The sequence below is a fragment of the Platichthys flesus genome, chromosome 20, assembly GCF_949316205.1.
Source record: "Platichthys flesus chromosome 20, fPlaFle2.1, whole genome shotgun sequence".
NCBI lineage: Eukaryota > Metazoa > Chordata > Actinopteri > Pleuronectiformes > Pleuronectidae > Platichthys > Platichthys flesus.
The window spans coordinates 19663210-19682846 of NC_084964.1; the positions used below are offsets into that span (position 1 = coordinate 19663210).

At 44.4% G+C, this 19637-nt stretch overlaps 2 protein-coding genes across 7 annotated transcripts in view; both read right to left on the bottom strand.

Annotated features, from left to right (window-relative positions):
• Positions 1-6217, bottom strand: part of kansl1a (KAT8 regulatory NSL complex subunit 1a) — a 28602-nt gene extending 22385 nt beyond the window's left edge. Inside the window, exons 1-2 of one of the 6 annotated variants that reach the window (XM_062414254.1) lie at positions 6173-6217; positions 5546-5619 (exon numbers count right to left, since the gene is read on the bottom strand). The gene's annotated coding sequence lies outside the window, so the exon portion shown is untranslated. Of the gene's footprint in view, positions 1-1552; positions 2102-5545; positions 5620-6172 lie in introns of those variants that run through there. The other 5 variants (XM_062414258.1, XM_062414256.1, XM_062414253.1 and 2 more) reach the window with 5 other exon arrangements.
• A 5042-nt stretch (positions 6218-11259) lies between these two features.
• The window catches only part of LOC133976157 (corticotropin-releasing factor receptor 1-like), a 36772-nt gene continuing 28394 nt past the window's right edge, over positions 11260-19637 (bottom strand). The window contains 6 exon segments of the mRNA XM_062414290.1: positions 11260-13215; positions 16611-16652; positions 16804-16939; positions 17142-17227; positions 18990-19015; positions 19018-19046. Of these exon segments, the coding sequence (XP_062270274.1) occupies positions 13075-13215; positions 16611-16652; positions 16804-16939; positions 17142-17227; positions 18990-19015; positions 19018-19046 (460 nt within the window). The 3' untranslated portion in view covers positions 11260-13074.

The following is a 19637-nucleotide window of genomic DNA, read 5'->3' on the forward strand; positions in this document are numbered from 1 at the left end:
GAGAAACAGGAAAAACCAAATGCAGATTGCCGAACCCCACTGGCCTACATGTGCCCTGGTGAACCAGTGTGCAGCCGGGCTCCTCCACCAGTAAGTAGGTGGATTTAGGCCTCAGCATTAGTCCAAAGCACATGATGTCATCCTGACTGGGTTCCTGTGTGGATTTCTGCTCAACCTACACATCGTCTCCTATTCCCCCCAAATATTATCCCCCAGCTGAATGCATGAAGGAAACAACGTGGTCAGGATGGGGCATGATTTCGATAGTCACGTTATTCAGATTGATCTGCTGCATCATATTCAGATGTAACTTTTCTTCAGAAGCCTCCCTTCACATGAGTGGGGAGATAAAAGGGAGCTGCATCCCCGCGTATCGTCTGCAGGGTCACATGAATGGAGGCTCAGTATTTCACCGCAGTTTCTAGTCAGCGCGCACTACGCCATGTTGGTATTTCCGAGGAAGATTATGCAATGAGATTCATATAACTCAAAACGCCCGTTACGCTGCAAAACACAGCAGATATGTGCGCACTGGATGAAAGGAACCGAGCCAGCGCGTAAGACGAGTTCGTATTCACGAGGGCATTAGTATAAATAACCCGCCTGGGCAGAGATGCGACAAACCCGTCCACATCACACGTTATCCGGACATAACGCAATCCCCAAAATGTCTTCCTAATGTTTACAAAAACATGTGCAAACACACCAGAGAGCGGTTTGTGTGCAGGGCGCGTTCGAGCCAGATCACGTTATTTAATTCTCTGAGGCTTCAGCGGAAATCAACCCGACGTGGATCCGTGTGCTCGCATCGCAGGGACGGAGAAAAACAACAAGCACCGAGCGACCACGACCACGAAGCAAGCCGAGGACAGACCTCGTTAACCTCGGACTCTCTTGAAACACTGCGTGCAAATTAATGCGCTTCGCTGCTGGCTCGAGTTAGCATCGGAAAGCTGCTGATGCAAGAAACACAACCTGCTGGAGCGATAGCGCGAGCTCCCGCGAGCGGACTGCAGTGGCTCCCCCGGCAGCCCTGCTCCTGTGGGGCTTCGGTTTCACTATCTCCCTTGTGCAATGCCCGTTTGCTAAAAACTGCTCAAATCGCCTCCTGCGCAAAGCTCGCTGCGAGCACGTAAACATTTTGAGTGGCTGGCTACGTAACACACGCTCGCCTCATCGTGTTAAGTCAATAACGCCCACATTGATGTGTATTATTATGCGTTAAAAGCCGCGGTAACACGCGAGCTAACCTCCGGGGCTGTGCGGTTCCACCGGAGCCACAATAACATGACACCTCCCCGCACAAGTCGTTCCTAACACCGCTGTTGCAGAGTGGAGACGTGGGGTTGCATTGCAATGAGACTAGGGGATAAACAGAGGCGCTGTGTTGTTGTAAATGTACCCCGGTGCTCCCCCGGTGCTGCTCCGGCTCGCCGCCCGGAGCCGAACCGAGCCCGGGTGCTGTGAATGCAGATGTGTCCGGGGCGCACAAGTTGGGAGTAGACGCTGCCGGAGGAGCTAGCTCGCTAACAAAGAAAAAGGAGGAACCTACCACGTGACGAGGTTGCACTATCCGAGGGAATTTCGGCAACAATCCCCCGCAGTTTGTGGAGAAACAAAAAAATACACCAAAAGGGTGCGAGGGAGAAAAAGACGCGTTTCGGATTCGATCAATCCGCCATGAAATAATCCAAAAAGAGGCGCCGCGGCCCGGTTCTCACGGCCGCTCGGGCTCGTTCCGGATTCAGGCAATGGGCGAATCGACCATCTCCACCTCCTCGGCTGCTAGCTTCGCCTCGCCGCCGCCACCGCGAATATAAGACAAGGCCGAGAAAAGGTCCGATCTCCTCCGCGTCGCTTCGACTGCGGGCGATCCCGCGACCGTCCCGCGCGAAAAAAACCCGGGTCTCGGTGGGCAGGAGGGCGTCCGGAGGGCGGTTTGTCGCGGGGCTTTTTCTCTCGTTTTAGGGAGAGACGCTTAGAAAATGGCGGCTAGCTCCGCTCCCTCGGATTTGAGTCTGACAAACATAGAAGTGCAGAGTGTGTGTGTGTGTGTGGTTGTAGGCGGGAGACAGTTCCGCTGCTCGCCACCAGGGGAAAGGGCAGATAAGAAGCAGAGCAGATACCACAGGAGGGCATTGTCTTCACAACACAGCTCGTGTCACACATGCACTTGTTACACGGGGCTGCGATCCAGAAGCTGCGGCTGATTAATGTTCACATCCCTGCCTGGGTTCATCTCCATTTTATATCATAGCTCCAGTTTGACTCTGGCACTGTTTTCACTTTTTTTTATTTTAAATACACTTATATCTGCTGCACCATTATTTTACAGGCTGTGTTAGTGCAATGTACAACTTTGTAAAGCTTTAGTTATTTATCGGTAAAAGTTTGTTTGGCGGATTCAATCACCTTATACCTCAAATATACTTCTAGTAGTTCTGTTGTCTTTCATATCACGGCAGTGAACATATTGTTGACCTATTCTTGACCTTTCGTTATTCTTATTGACGCCTAATTTTACCGTTTATTTCAAACATAGAATCCATCTGTTTATTTAAAATCCATTATTATATTTTATAAAATGTCTACCTAGATTTCTGAGATCTTTTTTGAGTGTGTCATTTTTCTTTGTTTGTGAAGCCCATTGTAAACATGTTTTTGGAAAGTGCCACATCAATAAAGTTTATTGTTATTATTTTATTATTTTAAGACTGACATGCTGTTATTTAACCCTATCTCACCCTCACAATGTCCAAACAACTGTAGAAAACCAGTTGGGGTGGATATTAATTCAGATTCTTTGTTTTTATATCAAGTTTCCAGCTGAATATACGTAGTAATTCCTACTTGTATAATCACCAACTTAGCAGCTGCCCAGTAGTAGGTTTAACTACATATCCTTTGGCTCTATGTGATTTGGTTAATCACAAATATATTGAGAATTTGCATCAGCTAGTATGTCGAGTCCTCCATCTTTTAATCTCGTCTTATAAAAAGGAATTTAGGTCTCAAATTAAGCTTATATTATATAACTATTTTATTTATTACATGTTACTGTATATTCTTTGTTTTCAAATTGCTAAGTTTTCTGTGTAAAGTAACTAACACAGAAAACCATAGGTAAGTCTCTTTTATTCTGACATAAAAACTGAAACCTACAATTAATCTTCCCTGTTCATATTTGAGAAACTGATGCTAGTGAATCTTTGTTTCATTGATTATCATTTTTCAGTTTTCTGTTTCAATCCAGGATCTTTTAAAAGTCTTACTTTTAATTTACAAAGGTATTAAATATTTGTCTTGCCTGCAATTAACATAACACTGTTGCTCGTAGCTGGGAGCCTTATCATTTATTTATTTTTGAATTGGTTAATCCATCCATCAAATTATCTAGATGCAAGTCATGTTAACTCATTGTTTATGATACAATATGCCTAGAATATATATTTATAAATATGATTCAATAAGTTAATCTTCTGAATGAATAATAGTAGGCCTTAATATCCCTTCTGGTTTTCACTAATTATTTAAAAAGCATGTCAAGAAAACATGTGAAATTGTCTTCTCTGTAGCATGTGGTGAGTGGGGCCCTGTTCTGAAGGGATAAAGCTAAGTGCTTGAAATGACTCAGTATGCTTCCTAATTATATTGGGTATTAAAGGAGAGGAGATCAGCCCTGTCACTGCTCACAGGAAATGAGACTGTCTACTACTACAGCAGCTGTTGTGAAGGTGCAGCCAGTGGCCACTTGAAGGAGCTCTTCTCCACATGACTGTGGTTCATCCACAACCTAAATATATTACACCACCATATGTTGTTTACAGTTACAAGCTGACAAACACCAACTGGTATAAATCAAATCCTACCACAGCTACACTCAGGGAAACTCCAGAGATGGATTTCAAAGCAAAGATATTAATAATAATGCTATTTAAAACATAACTGTTTAAAGGTTGTTTTTGTTTGGTCTGTGTCAGAGGATGGTAGCCTGCAGTTGATAAAATAAAATATGAAATATAACTATATAATATTATGACAAATATCCACAGCACAAGCTGCTGCCATTAGAGTTACAAGAAAACATTTCTGACACAATCTCAACAAAACTATTTACAACCTTTAAACAGGAACGGTTCTATGAATTTATTTTAAATTTATACACTAACAGCTGCACAAGAATTTCACATGAGAAGATCATTTGCAAAAGTCTATGTTTTAACTTTAAATTGGGAATCAGTTGATAAAACTAATACAAAGTCCTAGTTTTAGAAAGATATTACTGTTACATGGCTTTTGTATTAGATCGCATTACACTGTACGTGAATTTTTTAAATTGTGTCCATTATCTGTAGTCGTCACTACAAGGACTTAAGACTTGGCAGATTATTGAGTCAAAGTCAGGCCTTGTATTAACATTTAGTTCTTATGCCTTGAATGTATTTTCTGATAAAAGAAAGAAGCCCTGGACGGCACGTCATTTAAAATGAATGGTTCACTTCATAATGGAAAGTCTGTAGTTAGCTTCACGATGACCTGCGTTATTAAACTGTTTTGTACTGCACCTCTCAAAGAGTATATCACATGAATTTGTATAATATTGTTGTAAACTATTTTAAACCTGTTTACCTCTGAAATGGGTTAATGTGCGATCACATGGGATCAGTTTCTCTAATCAGCCGGTGCTGATGAGATACACTCTTATTGTTAATAAATGCAAATTGATGCATATCACTGATTTCCTGCAGCTTTTGCATAGCCACTGATACATTATCAGACCACTAGAGTGGAGGTGCATGATAAATAAGTCATTATTCATGATGTGAGAGACGAGAGAGAGATGCTGCCTATCCACCGGAACTTAAAATTTAAAAATGTATATCTGCATAAAAGTCTTGGGAGGCAAACTATGAATGAATGGATCCAATGGCTGATTTAACTTTTTGATAGTTATCCAATGTGCTGCATTCATCCTCGTCTATGATACTTGTATTTTGAGCACACGCCGTCCATCTGTTTACTTATCCAGCTCCGGGGAAAAGAGGTGAAACTTCCAACTCACAGGCCACATCCCCTGGTTTCTCCTTGGTGTGGTGTGTGGGGGGGGGGGGAGGGTTACTATATCGTAATCCATCCGGTATGATTTGGGACTCCCGGTGTTTGAAATACCTCCAAAGGGACGTTTCCAGTCCTCATGGCCCTCAGGCGTCTCCATCCCGAGACCAGAGCCGCTATTCATTAGAATCCGGGATTTCATCCAATGCCCCCAGGTGAGGACTGTAGAAGAAGACCTTACCCACTGAAAACCACTAAATGAGAGTGATCACTAATGTTTAAGGATGATCTTAGCTCCACGGTTGAAGGGCACATTCCCAGGCAGCAGAGCAGCTGTTGCTTTAAGGCTGAACACAACTTGTTTGGGTCACTTGCATCCACCAGATCCTCCTCTGTTCAGACCCACTACCCACAGGTGAGGGCAGGTTCAGAGCATCAAGTCCTGGAAATAAAAACGAAATAATTCTAAAAATATATTATTTAAAAATACCTTTAACTCCATTGTGGGAATAGTCCATTCAATAATCCACGGGGCCATAGTTCCAGTGGGAGATACCACGACACCTGCAATCAAACAGAGACAGGAGAGAGAAAGATTAGTTTCATTGTGGTCACTCATCTCAGACTCTGTGAAGACGCTTGTGTGTGTGTCCCTGCGTCCAGCTGGCGTGCTAGCGCTAGCATGCTAACGCTCCCTATCATTTGAAACGTTTATAATGAAAAAGTTTTAAATGTGGAACAACGTCCGCAGCGGGTTCATAGATTCATGAGTGAGGAGCGATCGGGGCCGGCTGCGGGTTGTGGTGTGTGTGTGGGGGGGGCGTGCTGCCGGGGATTTCAGCGACAGAATCAAAACAAGAACTTTCTCCGGACGCTAGTTCGGGAGCTAATGCTAGCGGGGCGAACGCCGCTAGCGGGGCTAAGCTAGCGCTGGTTAGCTCCTTAGCTCCCGCAGCGACTTCTCACTGACGTTTTTTACACGTTTGGCGCAAAAGTGCGGCGGAAAACACCGCACAACTCGAGCCACGCGTGCGGAGGGTTGCGTGACTGCGTGGTTTCTGCTGGCGAGCGGCGCGTCGCGTTATTAAAAGACAAAAACAAGATAAAAATCTCTTACCTGCTCGTCCTGTTACTCACCGCTTACCACTTGATAACAACCCGCCTCCGCCGTCCCATTGGTCGACGCGTCTCCTCCTGGCCTCCCATTGGCTCGCGCGGCTGTCAGTCCGTCGCAAATGCCCGTACAGCGGAAATAAGGACGAAAGTTCATAGCACGAAACTTCATCCTCAGAAAATATTGTTTTTCGTGAGGAAACGTTTGAGTTCGTGTCAGATTCTCCTCGATGTTCACAAGCAGCTGATTTGACTGCGCCATTAGACCTGAGTTATTTGCAGCTCTCGCATGCTAGCTGCTCACAGCCCAGCCTCATGTGTGCACACTTTAATATGATCATGTTTTTAATGCTCCGTCTGCAGGACTTCACTCGAAATCACCTCCAGATCTGCAGAAACCAACAAAAAGCACACGCACCCAACACGCACGGCTGCAAATGAGCTCGAGCAACATGTTTCATCTCATGTAATTCTCTGCAGGACATGCTAAACACAGGGATCTGCATGGAGAGGGTGGATGAGTGTGGATGTGAAGAGGAAACATGTCAGTGAGGAGTGGAGTCAAACTGAGGCAGGCGATGAGAGAGGGCTCTTCTCTCGGGCTGGGTGGACGTGTTAGTGAGCAAGGCAGCACGGTGTGGATCTCCAGGATTCAGCTGAGCAGAGGGACTCTCACTGAAGAGGCCCGAGAGAGACTCACTGCACTTCTCCATTTAGTGTCAGTGAAGGTCTGATCTCCCTGAATCACATCCACGGTTAAACACTGAGTGACTTCCACCCACACCTCATGTCCAGGGCGCAGAGCAACACAGGCCTGGATTAGAACCAAGCTGTTTACAGATGAGACCGTGGGATTGGATTTGACACCATAAGGAAACAGCACAGGGGGAAATGAAGTGAGAAATGAAGGAAGAATTCATATTGAATAACATAAATATTAAAAAATTCTATCTGCATTACTAGAAATGTGCATGTACATGTCTAATGGACCAAATGTCACTGACTGTTTATATCAGAAAATGTATTTCATGTGTAATATGTCAATGAAATAAAATATAGACAGGTTATTCAATGCATGTGTAATATGAAATAAAGACTTGTGTAACGTGTCCCTGAAATAAAGTTCTTTTTTGTACATGTGTTCATGGAGTTTAGATTGTTTATATGTGTGTATCAGTAAAATAAAAATATTGACTATTTCTACACATGCACAGTATGGAATTGAAGTTCAGATTGTTAATATTCATGTGCAATATTTCAATTCAATTCAAACTGTTCTACTCATATACAATAAGAAATTTACACATACTATTTTTGCAGTATGCATCTGAATGTACAACTTCTAGATCCATAGTTTGTGTGAAATGAGCTTTATAAATAAACCTGACTTGACATGTTAAAAAAAAAAATATGATCCAAACAACTATAACCTCAGTCTGGTCCAGTTATAACAACAGAGTACCAGAGAACTTCACAGACCAGGTTCAGGTTCTATGTGCACGGGTCTGTGGCAAAGGTCGAAACCACCAGGGTCTCCCAGTATCCCAGAGACCAGTCACCTTTTAACATGTTTAGTCTTTTTCAATTAAACTGGAAGAAATTTCTACTTTTCTTTATCCTCCTCCACAAAGTGTTGATCTGGATCGATATCGCCTGTGCCTCACGAGAAGTAAGTCCTTCTTCTGCAGTAGATGTATATATGGGATTTGATTTTATTCTCCATTTGATTTCAGATTGAATTAACATGGATCTGATGTCACTGTGGGTCGTTTCATTTCATCATGAATCTCAGTGGAAATGAGCAGTTCACTTTATTGAGTTATTCTCTGTGACGTCTGCAGTTGTTAGGACGTGTCACACTTTCTCTCCTTCAGTGACACAAAGTCGAGTTTAGTTTTACAGAACTCAGATTCTTTAAACCACATCTGGATCTGTTTCCTCCTGGTTTCCTCTTCTTCATGAAACAGTCCTCCACAGGTTGGTTCCGACACCTCCTCTCATTCCTCTGGACGTGTGTAGATCTTCTGTTGTGTTGGTGTAACCTCAGAATGAGAGACTGAAGTTTGAAGGACACTGAGGAAACATCTACATGTAGTTGCAGTAAAACGACACTAGATGGAGCTGAGACATCATAACAAAGTGTCTCCTTTACATCAACATGGAAACAACATTTCTATTATTTACTGTAACACTTTATTCATCTTTTATAATCATACATTAAAAGGTTAATAACACATATGTGTGTCACTGTAAACAGACACAATGTTATCTGAAAGTTTTTTATTAGGTGTACAGACTTAAAACGTCTCCTGTGAAGATACACGTCAGGTTATTACAATTAAGTATAATTATGTTTGTTCAGCCGCCTCCACTTTATGTGTGTCCACAGAGGAAGTTAGAGGTGTTGACAAACGTGTCAAACATTTATATCTTATTTAAAGCTGCTTAATTATAAGCTGTCAAGTGAATGTTGATATAAATGCTTGAGTGATAAACTTCTCTTTCGGTAGATTCACATTTGTTTCATCATCATAATTTCCCCGGCACACTGTTGAAGAAGAACATTTATTTACAGATGTTTTCCGGCCGAAGCCACTTTATTCAATATCTCGTATTTAAAAGATTTTTATTTTCAAATGCAATGTTACTGAAAACAAGCAATAAAGATGATATATTTAAAAACACATTTACTTAATTGATATAACTTTTACAGCCAGCGAAGACTTCTCGTTCCTCCACAGGAAACACACTCTCATCAGTGTTATGATAATATATATAATTATGATAATAATAAAAAATGAACACTGCGCATATAATGTGTCACATTTTTATGGTTTTTCTTGTAATTCAGAAAGATATGTTGATTGTTGGTGGAGACATTATGAACTGCTTTCAAATTAAAAGTCAGTTTTTATGTTTGTAGCGATGGAACCAGTGAAGACTTTTCAGGGTCAAAGGTCAAATGCTTGAAGATTTAATGCACAGGTTTAAATTACGTTACATGTCAATTAGCTGACGCTTTTGTTCAAAGCGAATTACAGTTAGTACACTCAACATTTATGAGAGGCCATTTAGGGGTTCAGTATCTTGCCAAGGACACTTCGGCATGCAGATGGGGAAGAGTGGGGTTTGAACTGGCAACCTTCTTCTAGGAGTACGACCACTTTACCCCCTAGGCCACACCGCACACACATAAATAATGAACCTGTCCGACTGTGGAACCCAGACGAACATAACAGACCTTCAAAGTTTTATTCAAGCTTAAGTGCAGACGTACAACCACGAAATCCATATTTCATTATTGTTATATAATTTGCATGTTAACATCCAATTCAAATTTGTATTAGCCATAAAGAAAAGAGGAGTATTTACTCAAGTACTGTACTTAAGTACAGGTAAATATACTTTGTACATCTGAGAGATTAAATATTCCACCCTGGCCTAATAAAGTAATTGAACACTTATTAATTTGCTGGAGAAATATGGTCTTAACTGGTTATGCTCCCAGGTCGTTAACCTGAGGAGACCTAGTTCCTCCAGATGTGATTCTCACACACATGTTCCACTGAGCGCCCACGGCTTCAAACCTTCTGACCGGTGGATTTACAGTTTCTAAACTCATCGTATCCACCGCTGTCTGTGGGGATTTATGTTCAGCTCCCTCCAGCTCGTCACTGACGCTGCACAGGGAGGAAATATTCAACCCTGGGAATCCATCTTTCTAATGAGTGCATCACTAAATTAAAAGAAAATATCCTTAATGCATCGTTTTATTACATCTGCTCAGAGTTCATCCTTTTGTGTTTAATATCTGTGGATCATTTGGAGACTCGTTGAACCGAAGGTAAAGTCAGGAGGGTTTTAGAGACGGTAAATAAAGATGGACGACATTGACGGCTCCTAAAAGTGAAGCCGAAGTGTCTTGATCGCCCCCTTGTGGCTGGACATTGAAAAAAAGTCTTTGACAGATGAGAAAACGTGATTGACTCAACATGGGGTTGTGATTATTTCTTAAATTAATACGATTTCTGATGAGAGATACGGACTTGTAGTACTAAGACCTTGACTCACGACCTTCAGTCCTGGATCCCAACACACACGAGGGCAGCGTTTGTATTGTAGTTGAGACGTGTCGGCCATCTGCTATTTACTGTCCATGTTTCAGGAAGGTTTGTTCTCATCGAGCAAGTTCGTATCGACCGACCAGCAATCAGGTCAGTCCAGTTTTAAAGGGTTAAATCAGGGAAATGGTGAGCAGGCAGCTTTTTTGTTTTTCCTATTTAGGATTTCATTATCGTGCAGAAGGAGCCGGGCTGTGGTTTGTGCTCCGGTGGCGACGCAGCCGGATCCGACAGCAGGAACAGTCATCACGCCATCATCAGAGCCGAATCACTAATGAGAAGAATAATTAAATCCTCCTGATTCAAGTCTCATCAGCGACTGTGAAGACGAGCGAGAAGCTCTGATTGTAAAAATGAATCTTCGCCCGGAAGCTGCTCACGTCCGATGCAGAATCCCGGTGACACCGAGAGGCCGCGATCACCACGCTGAGTGTGATCCGTTAAAAAACATCATGAACGCTGTCAAAGTCGGTTTCTGCAACTCCACCACCACCACCATCCTCCACCTTCCCCCCCCACATCGCCTTCCACTTAGCAGTCCTGCTGTCGTGACATCACAGAGTCAACTCAGGAAATACTCCTGTCCTGTTTGAGGCCATGGGAGAAAACAGAGCATGTTCACTTGGGCAGAAGGATCTTATTTAAAAGCTATGCTCCCCCTTTGAGGCACAAACACACACAAACACACACACACACATACAAACACGCACACTCACACACGTGCACATGGACCTTAAAAGGATCACAAGATGCTCAAAAGTGTATTTCTTGTTTACTCTGGTGTCGGGGGACGGGGCAGACAAATGGCTGGATGATCCCGAGCTGAGGCTTTAGAGCTCGTATCACAGCAGCTCCATGTGTGGACGTGGATATGTTCTTATTTTAACCCAAAGCTAATTGTGTTGTGTTGTAAAAAGTTCTCTATAAATAAACTTGACAACGCATCCATTGAATTTTTCATTCAGTCCAAGTCAACACCCAGGTTTATTATTATCTCTTGACATCTTTCCAAGTATGAAAATAACAATATAATAGAAATAAATAACAATAAATAATTATGATAAAGTGAATAACATAGTGACTTCGATTGACCACCACACAAAAGGAGAAGTCAGTGTTTTCTTCTGTGCTGGAAACAACAACATGTCACTGACAGACTCACTAAACATATTCGATTTCTGTATTTAAAAAATAAAATATCTTCATTTTTATTATTAGGGGAAACTTCCTTCACATTGCAAAAAGAGTGCACAAGAGTTTTGTTGAATTGGAGCATGTGTAAAAAAAAACTCATCAGAATAAAACACGGGAAATTCTCTTTTCTCAGATCTGAACATCGACTGCAAATAAACATGGACGCCCCCTAGTGACTGGCTGCAGTATAGGTCATAAGCTCCTCCTCCTCCATGTTAGCAGAAGGGACACGAAACCCTCTGATCACCACTGACTCTGGTGCCAAATGTTCACCAGAGTTTTTACTAGAGCTTCATTTCTAGACAGCGGGAGGAGGTGGTGACCCATCGTCCATCTTCATTCACAGTCTATGAATCTGTCACTTTATCACAACCAGGACTCACACATCATGTGACATGATGACAACAAAAACAACACCATGACAAAAAGAAAGATGACAAAAACAGCAGTTGGTAGAAAAGCACAGGCGTGAGGCAAACCGGTCGGAATGTGGACTGTGAGCGGTCACATGGAGGAGGTGCCCGTGTGGTTTACAGTGTGTGGGGTTTGTCTGTGTTTCCTGTTTTGGTTCATATCTGTCACGACTTCACTGGATTGTTTTAAACACCCCGCGCCATAATTTATATTTACAAGAAATCAGTAAACGCCTTCACACAGATCCTTCTGCTCTACTGGTTCCACTGGATCTCGCTGCTGGAGACTCAACAAGAGGTAACTCTGTATTTAGCAGAAGAGGTTTGCTCCACATCACATTCAACCATGAATGTGAAAGTAAATATTATAGAGGTTTGAATTCATCGTTAGCTTCCTCACATCAACACCTTTATTACCTCCACCAGGGACCTCGTGTTTTCACCCTGGTTCCTTCACTTGTTTGTTATTTCTCAAAGAATCCAGAACAATTTCCCGGTGTCTCATCCCTCGGCAGGATGAGACACCGGCCGAGAGAGAACTGCATATCTGAACAAATCCAGAAAGTCTTAGTTTTCTCCAACATGGAATTATTATTCTGGAACCATGTCTCCTCAGGTAGAAAGTCAGGAATGAGTTTAACGCTCTGGAAAGTTGATGAAAGTAGCACGACTGCACCGAGCTGACAGAGAACTGAGGAGGATCGCACAACACCAAATCAACACAAACACGGTGATCACACAATCACTGTGACAACGCAATACAACCAAAAAAAAAAACTGAAAATAGAATCTAAACAATGAGATTAGAGTAACAATGAGTCCAGTGTCTGCAGCGCTGGATCCAGGTCAGTGCAGTCCAGTGGTTCCAGCAGAATCAGGAATACAACAGAGAACAGGACAGGAGATGGAGTGCTGTACATTCAGAGCCAGCGTGGTCTCGTGCTCCTCGTGACCCACTAGCCTCCGGTCTCAAAGTCCTCAGCGTCCTCGTCCCTCAGAGTCTAATGTCCCCCCGGAGGTTCAGCAGCCGGACGCTGCTCTCGCTCTCGGGCTGTGGAGCCGAAGCTCGTTAAGTGTTTCAGTGAACTCCAGTGATGCGGCAGAAAACACACCTCAATGTGTGTGTGTGTGTGTGTGTGCGAGTGTGTGTGTGTGTTTGCACGGCAGGACCAGGCATCTCATAGCGACGTGGACTGCTTGATGCTGTGGAAACTGACCCGTGAAGGGGACGTGGGGATGGACATGGCCTGCGTCATCCGGACTCGGATGGAGTGCTGCTCCTGCCACCGGTGGAAACGCTTCCTCGCCGCCGAGCGCACCTGAAGACCCCGAACCAGAGGAGACACAGGAACCAGGGGAGACACAGGAACCAGAGGAGACACGGGAACCAGAGGAGACACGGGAACCAGAGGAGACACCGGAACCAGAGGAGACACCGGAACCAGAGGAGACACGGGAACCAGAGGAGACACGGGAACCAGAGGAGACACGGGAACCAGAGGAGACACGGGAACCAGAGGAGACACAGGAACCAGAGACACAGGAACCAGAGGAGACACAGGAACCAGAGGAGACACAGGAACCAGAGGAGACACAGGAACCAGAGGAGACACGGGAACCAGAGGAGACACGGGAACCAGAGGAGACACAGGAACCAGAGGAGACACAGGAACCAGAGGAGACACAGGAACCAGAGGAGACACGGGAACCAGAGGAGACACGGGAACCAGAGGAGACACAGGAAGCAGAGGAGACACAGGAACCAGAGGAGACACGGGAACCAGAGGAGACACAGGAAGCAGAGGAGACACAGGGAGGTTAGAGTCATTCCCACTGAAGCTGGTTCAACCGCCTCGAATTATTCAATTATTCAACTCAATTATTATTATTTATTCAACATGTAATGTGCATGGATGCTAAAAGCCAACATTCAAATAAAAGTATTTTTAAGTCAAATGCAAACATATTAAATATGCACACAACATAAGAAAAAACTGCTTATTTGTACTAAAAGTCATAAATCAGCATGAAGGCAGATTTTATACAGAGACAGAAAGTAAAAGAACATCGTTTCATTATACAACACTCTCGGAACAGACTGAATAAATTATATTGCATATGTGCAAATAATGTTACGTTTATTATTTTATATTTGAATCTGTAAAAGCCAATAATTCTTTTTATTTTGCATTTCCAAACAATACGATAAGATAAAGTTAGAAATATGAGATTTTAAGGTAGATTACAAAATGCTAATTCCAAATTATGAAAAAATAAGATTAATTATTAGACACTAACACAGAATTGTGACATTTTAAAGTAAATTATAAGATATAAAGTCCAAAGTACGAGGTCAAAGTCAGATTTTGATTTACTGCCACAGATTTTTAAATAACTTACTGAGAATTTAAAAGTAAAAACTTCTGCTTCTCTCACACGTTTTGACTTCATGGTTCAAGCTGTCACCGGCTCATTATTAACACTAAAGAGAGGATTTTAGTTTCTAATCGTTCTTTTGACTTTTTATTAATCATGAGCTTTTATCTTTATCTTCTGGCAGAAACGAGCGTCGGCATAAAGACGTCTCTGCAGAGTGAGAGTGAATTACAGCTCCGCTTCATTTCCTTAATGTGCTCTGCAAACAGAATCTACAGGAACACGGAGTCGTACATCATTTTACAACCGGCTCCTCTTCTCCTCCGTCCCAAAATCAATCCTCCAATGTGTCCCAGTTCCCCCCCGCCCCCTCACTTCCTGTCCTCTGTGATAATGTAAAGGAGGAACTTTAATCTGCAGCGCTGATCCACATAAAACCCCAAACCTCATTTTAGGCTGTGATGTTTTACAGCTCGTTTCATCAGCGGACAGACCAGCCTGGTGTCTGACGTCTGTCCTCTGGCCCGGTGACATCATCTAATCCTCCACACATGTCCTCAGCTAAATGTTGTTCTCTGCTCCTGAATGTGACCGAGGGTTCCCTCCGCTCATCTTTTCTGCTTCTCTAACAAAACACTGAATCAATATCCTCCTCGGGTCCACGCTCGCTGGCTGAGCCCCCGGTCGACGCCACGCCGCGGCTCCGGAGGAGACGGTCATTCATCATCCAGCCGGAGAACACAGGGAGGGACGCTGAGCAAAGGGCAGCAGTCAGCTGGTATCACATCCACATGCCACTCGAGGAATAACCGGAGAGGTAATGACCAGCATGTGATGTGATGTGAGGCCGAACGCCAGCGACTCACACATCAGCCCAGCAGGTCGCCCTGATTAACACAAACCAGTCAGACGTGATGGCCTCATTAGGATTCTTCCTGGGGTCCGGCTCAGGTGGACGATTAGGATCCGCTCAGAGACACGGGGACGTAGCTCACGGGTCCTCGTTAGAGACAAAACGGTATCGATCCGAACTCAGGCAGCACGAAGGAGCGGCTAATTCCACCAGCGCTTTGAAAGCTGTGAGATTCAAAACCTTCTGAGGCTCCTGGAAACCCATTGTCTCAGATTCCCAGTATATCTGTGTCCCAGTGCAGCGGCCACATCCGTCACTGGCTGCATCTGGAGACTGACTGGGTAAATGAGGCTCCACCAGCATCCTCAGGTCAACATGCACAGGGTCAGTGGTGGACGAGGTAAACGTACAAATAAATACGCAAATATCCACTCAGGTAAAAGTTAAAGTACCACATTAACATCTCTACTTGAGTAAAGTAAGTATTGCTGTTTGTACTCAAAGTATAATAATTCAATGAACTATCTAATTCCCTAATGCAGCACTTCTGTTCTCATTATTGATCACTCAAAGGTCAAGCAGTATATTCTCCCTGTGGGATGAACAGATCCACCATCCACTCATGTGAGGTCACTGTGACCTTTGACCTTCCACCGCTCCCATCGAGTCAGTTCATCTTTTGAACGTTTGAAATCAGATTTGAAAAGATTCCGTGGAGTCGATCTCCAGAAATCAGGATCACGAGATAAAAGAAGGGTTTTTTTGTGGGGTCACGGTGACCTTTGACCTTCACACCACTAAAATCCAATCAGCTCGTCCACGCGACCAAAGCCGTTTGTCCACCGGTGACAAACCCACCTCGGTCTCGAACATCGGCCTTTTGTCTGGAGCTGAACAGATTCAATCTCCATTCACTCACAGGTCAAACGATTCTGTGGTTGATGCTCAGGAGTTCTAATGAAACCTGACCCCAGGGCCCCCCCCCCCCCCCCCTCCCCCCCGACAGCGAGGTGACAGAAAGAAACTAAAAACTCTTCCTCTAACGATCGGGCTCGAACACGAGGGACGATACGCAAAACAGTTGACTTCCCTTTCTTAAGCTTGTATAATAATTATTATACACACAACTGCTACTCATGTTAATATGCATAAGAATAATAATGCCACACATTAACCCTGGAGGAACACGCCTGTAAATCATTCTGTTCTATTTCGAGCTGGTTTCACTGCTGACTCCTCCATGAAGCCCAATGAAGGCTGACACTGTCAGGAAGCGTAGAACGTGATGTCACACGTGTCGGGACATGTCAGGTCGTAATTGAGCCCTGGAAACCGACGCTCGGAGCTTCATCGCTCACTGCAGCAGCCGAGGAAGAGGAGGAGGAAGAGGGGGAGGAAGAGGAGGAGGAAGAGGAGGAGGAAGAGGAGGAGGAAGAGTGGGGACGCCTGCAGAGGGAAGAGCTAAACGGACGAGAAGGTTCTCACCTCACTGTTCAGGAAGCAGTAGAACACGGACACGAAGAAGCCCTGTGTGAGGAAGAGGAGAAGACACCATCAGATCCCTCGTCCTGCTTTAATCACACACAGACACACACACACACACACACACACACACACACACACAGACATCTGACCACGTTAAATTCTCTCTCCGTCTCCTCAGGCTGAGGAATCTCACCTGGAAGGATTCCAGAAAGGAGTTGAAGTAGATGAAGACGTTCTGAGAGATGTCGTCCTCCCCGGGGTTGACGAAGAACAGCATGTAGGTGATTCCCAGGAGAGGCAGCAGCACCAGCGTGGCCTTCACAGCCTTCCTGCAGATCAGACACACATGACAGACACACCGGCGTCACACAGGGACTGAGGCTCGGAGTGAGGAGCGGCCATGTTGTCCCTCACTCCACCGATCAAGTGCAACGCCTGAATTATTCAGGGTGTGAGCCCACAGGAGCTAACTGCAGAGTTTAGTCTCCTGCAGGTAGAAGTGAATAAAACAGTTGAATATAAATGTTTCACCTGTACTGGATGGTTTCTGACGTGGTGGACGCTCGCAGCTTGGTCATCAGGATCCTCACGATGTTGAAGAGGAAAATGAAATTTATCTGCAGGGAAATCAAACACAGACACGTCAGAGAGTCGTTGTTTGACTTCCTTGTTTTGACTCGAAACCTTTGAGCAAAGCCACACATCATTATCTACGTGGAAACATGTGATATTATTGTTAAAAATAAAAATGTGTGAATGTGCAGAATAAAAATCAGGGAATCAAGATAATGAGAAAAACAAGACAGAAGATAAAACGGTAAAAGGTGGATTGGTCCTTGAGTGCAATATCCACAATTCTTTATCACATCAATAAAACCCATCGACTGAAGGATTTCTCATGGGGGGGGGGGGGGGGGGGATCCATCACAACAGCAGCTTATGGATTTTTCAGAACTCAGAGAAAAAACATATTGCAGGAACAAAATAAAAAGCATTGTTATGTGAACGTAAGCAGCTCTTCACACAACCAGTAAAACCAACAATTATCACGACTGCTGATGATAATGATGTTAGACTATTTGAGGCTCAGGACCATTACAGCTCCAGTTTCCAGGGACACGGTGAACTGGTGAACTGGTGAACTGGTGCAGGTCACTGGTGTGAGACGATCACAGGGAATCAGACGAGGACACGAACACAGATTCAAACCGGTTTGTCAACGAGGCGCCGGAACGCGAGGAGAAGACATCAGAAGAAGACCTGAAGTCTCTTTCCAGAACCATCCACTCAGCCGCTGCTCGCTAACGAGCCACGAGCATTAATGCTAATGAAAACATTTCTAAATTACATCCTTTATTCATCCACCGGAGCCGAGCATCACTTAATTGCTGTTTTGAAAATCCAGCGTTCACCAGCAGATAAGAGAAACCCGCCGCTGACCCGGGATGATCCTGGAGGATCCAGCGCCAAACCAAAAAGATAAGGGCCTGAGAGAAGAGAGCTGTTGTGAGCGGGAGGGGAGTTATTGAAGGAGGCAGATGTGAGCGGTGGGGGGGGAGGACGGCAGGAGTGTTGACTTTTTCAACAAAGGAGGGAAGATAAGCGAATGTGCTGTTTCCGACGACGCCGGGAAGGTCACCCCCCCACTGGAGACCCAGCGGGGGGGGGGAACAGTCGAAACTGAGCGGGGGAATGGCCCAAATCACCGCAGCAGGGGAGGGGGGGGGAGGGGGGGAGTTTGAGGGCGTGCAAGAGGACGGACGACAGCTTCGGGAGCGCGGCCAGGAGGGAGTCACTGTCGTCCAGATGACTGAGGCTGGGGCGAGGAGTCGGGCTGAGGCCCCGCCCATTCTGCCGGGCCGGGGGGGGCAGCAGGACAACACAGATCTGAACCTAATGCTTCTTTCCTTTTGGGTGAAAGTTAATGTTCTGCAAAGTGAAGAGAACAAAGTGCTGAAGCTCCTGAAACTCGTCTTCCTCATTAATGAGGATGAACCTTCCTCATCGTTGTGATGTCACATGTTTGCATAATGCACGCGTGGCGACTAGTCTGGCCACGCCCCCTTAACTAAAGCAGAAGATCACAGCCAAATCTGCGTTTGATCAATTGTCTCCGATCACTTTGTGTGAACTATAAATAAACACAACACATTAACACATCAGCTGATGAACCCAGAGTGCGGTTCTCCTGGAAGCTGCTGCAGGTGTGAGCTGGATGGTTGTTGGTTTGTTGCAACGTTACACAAATGTCAAAGTTGAATTGTCGTCGCTCACTTGAAGAATGTGTTGATGCTTCCAGCGCCTGGCGCCCGCGAGCTGCTTCACCACAGACGGAACGAGGCGTCAGTATAAAGCAGGTGATGTGAAACAGAGTCTTACCACCAGCACCAGGATCATGGGGCCTTGTAAACACCGGCTTGCTTCCCGAACCAGCACCTGAGACAACAAGACAACAAAGAGTTCAGCTCCAGCAGAGAGGATTCATCCTCTCCAGGATCTGAGGCTCCCACAGTGAGACGTCATCAGAACGTGGAGTTCACAGATAATATTAATATAATACAACCAACAGCTCGTCAGCATGGTTCCTTTAATTAGACAAATATTACTGTTTGTTTGTTTGTTTGTTTGTTTGTCAGCAGGATTATTATTGCAAACACAAAGGACAGAATTCATCAAATCTCTGTGTGGATCCGGATCAGGAAACAGATCCAGGATTTTCTGCAATATCGTGGGATTAGCTTTTTTTATTTATTTGTCTATTTATTACATTTGAATTGTTTTCTCAAAGAATAATTCATGGCTCTTGATGAAAGGAACTCTCCTTCCTTCAAAATAAAGGCTTTTAAATAAGCTGTGTCTCAGTGAGGAGGCCTCCATCCATTCACGTTTCCTTTTCTTCATCTGTTAATTGTGTATTTTGTATGTTGTGCATGTGAGTGTGTGTACTTGTTTGTATTTTTGTGGATGAAAAACTTGATGTGAGTGAAATCAGCCTGATCCTTAAAGAGTTTGAATCACAGATGAAAC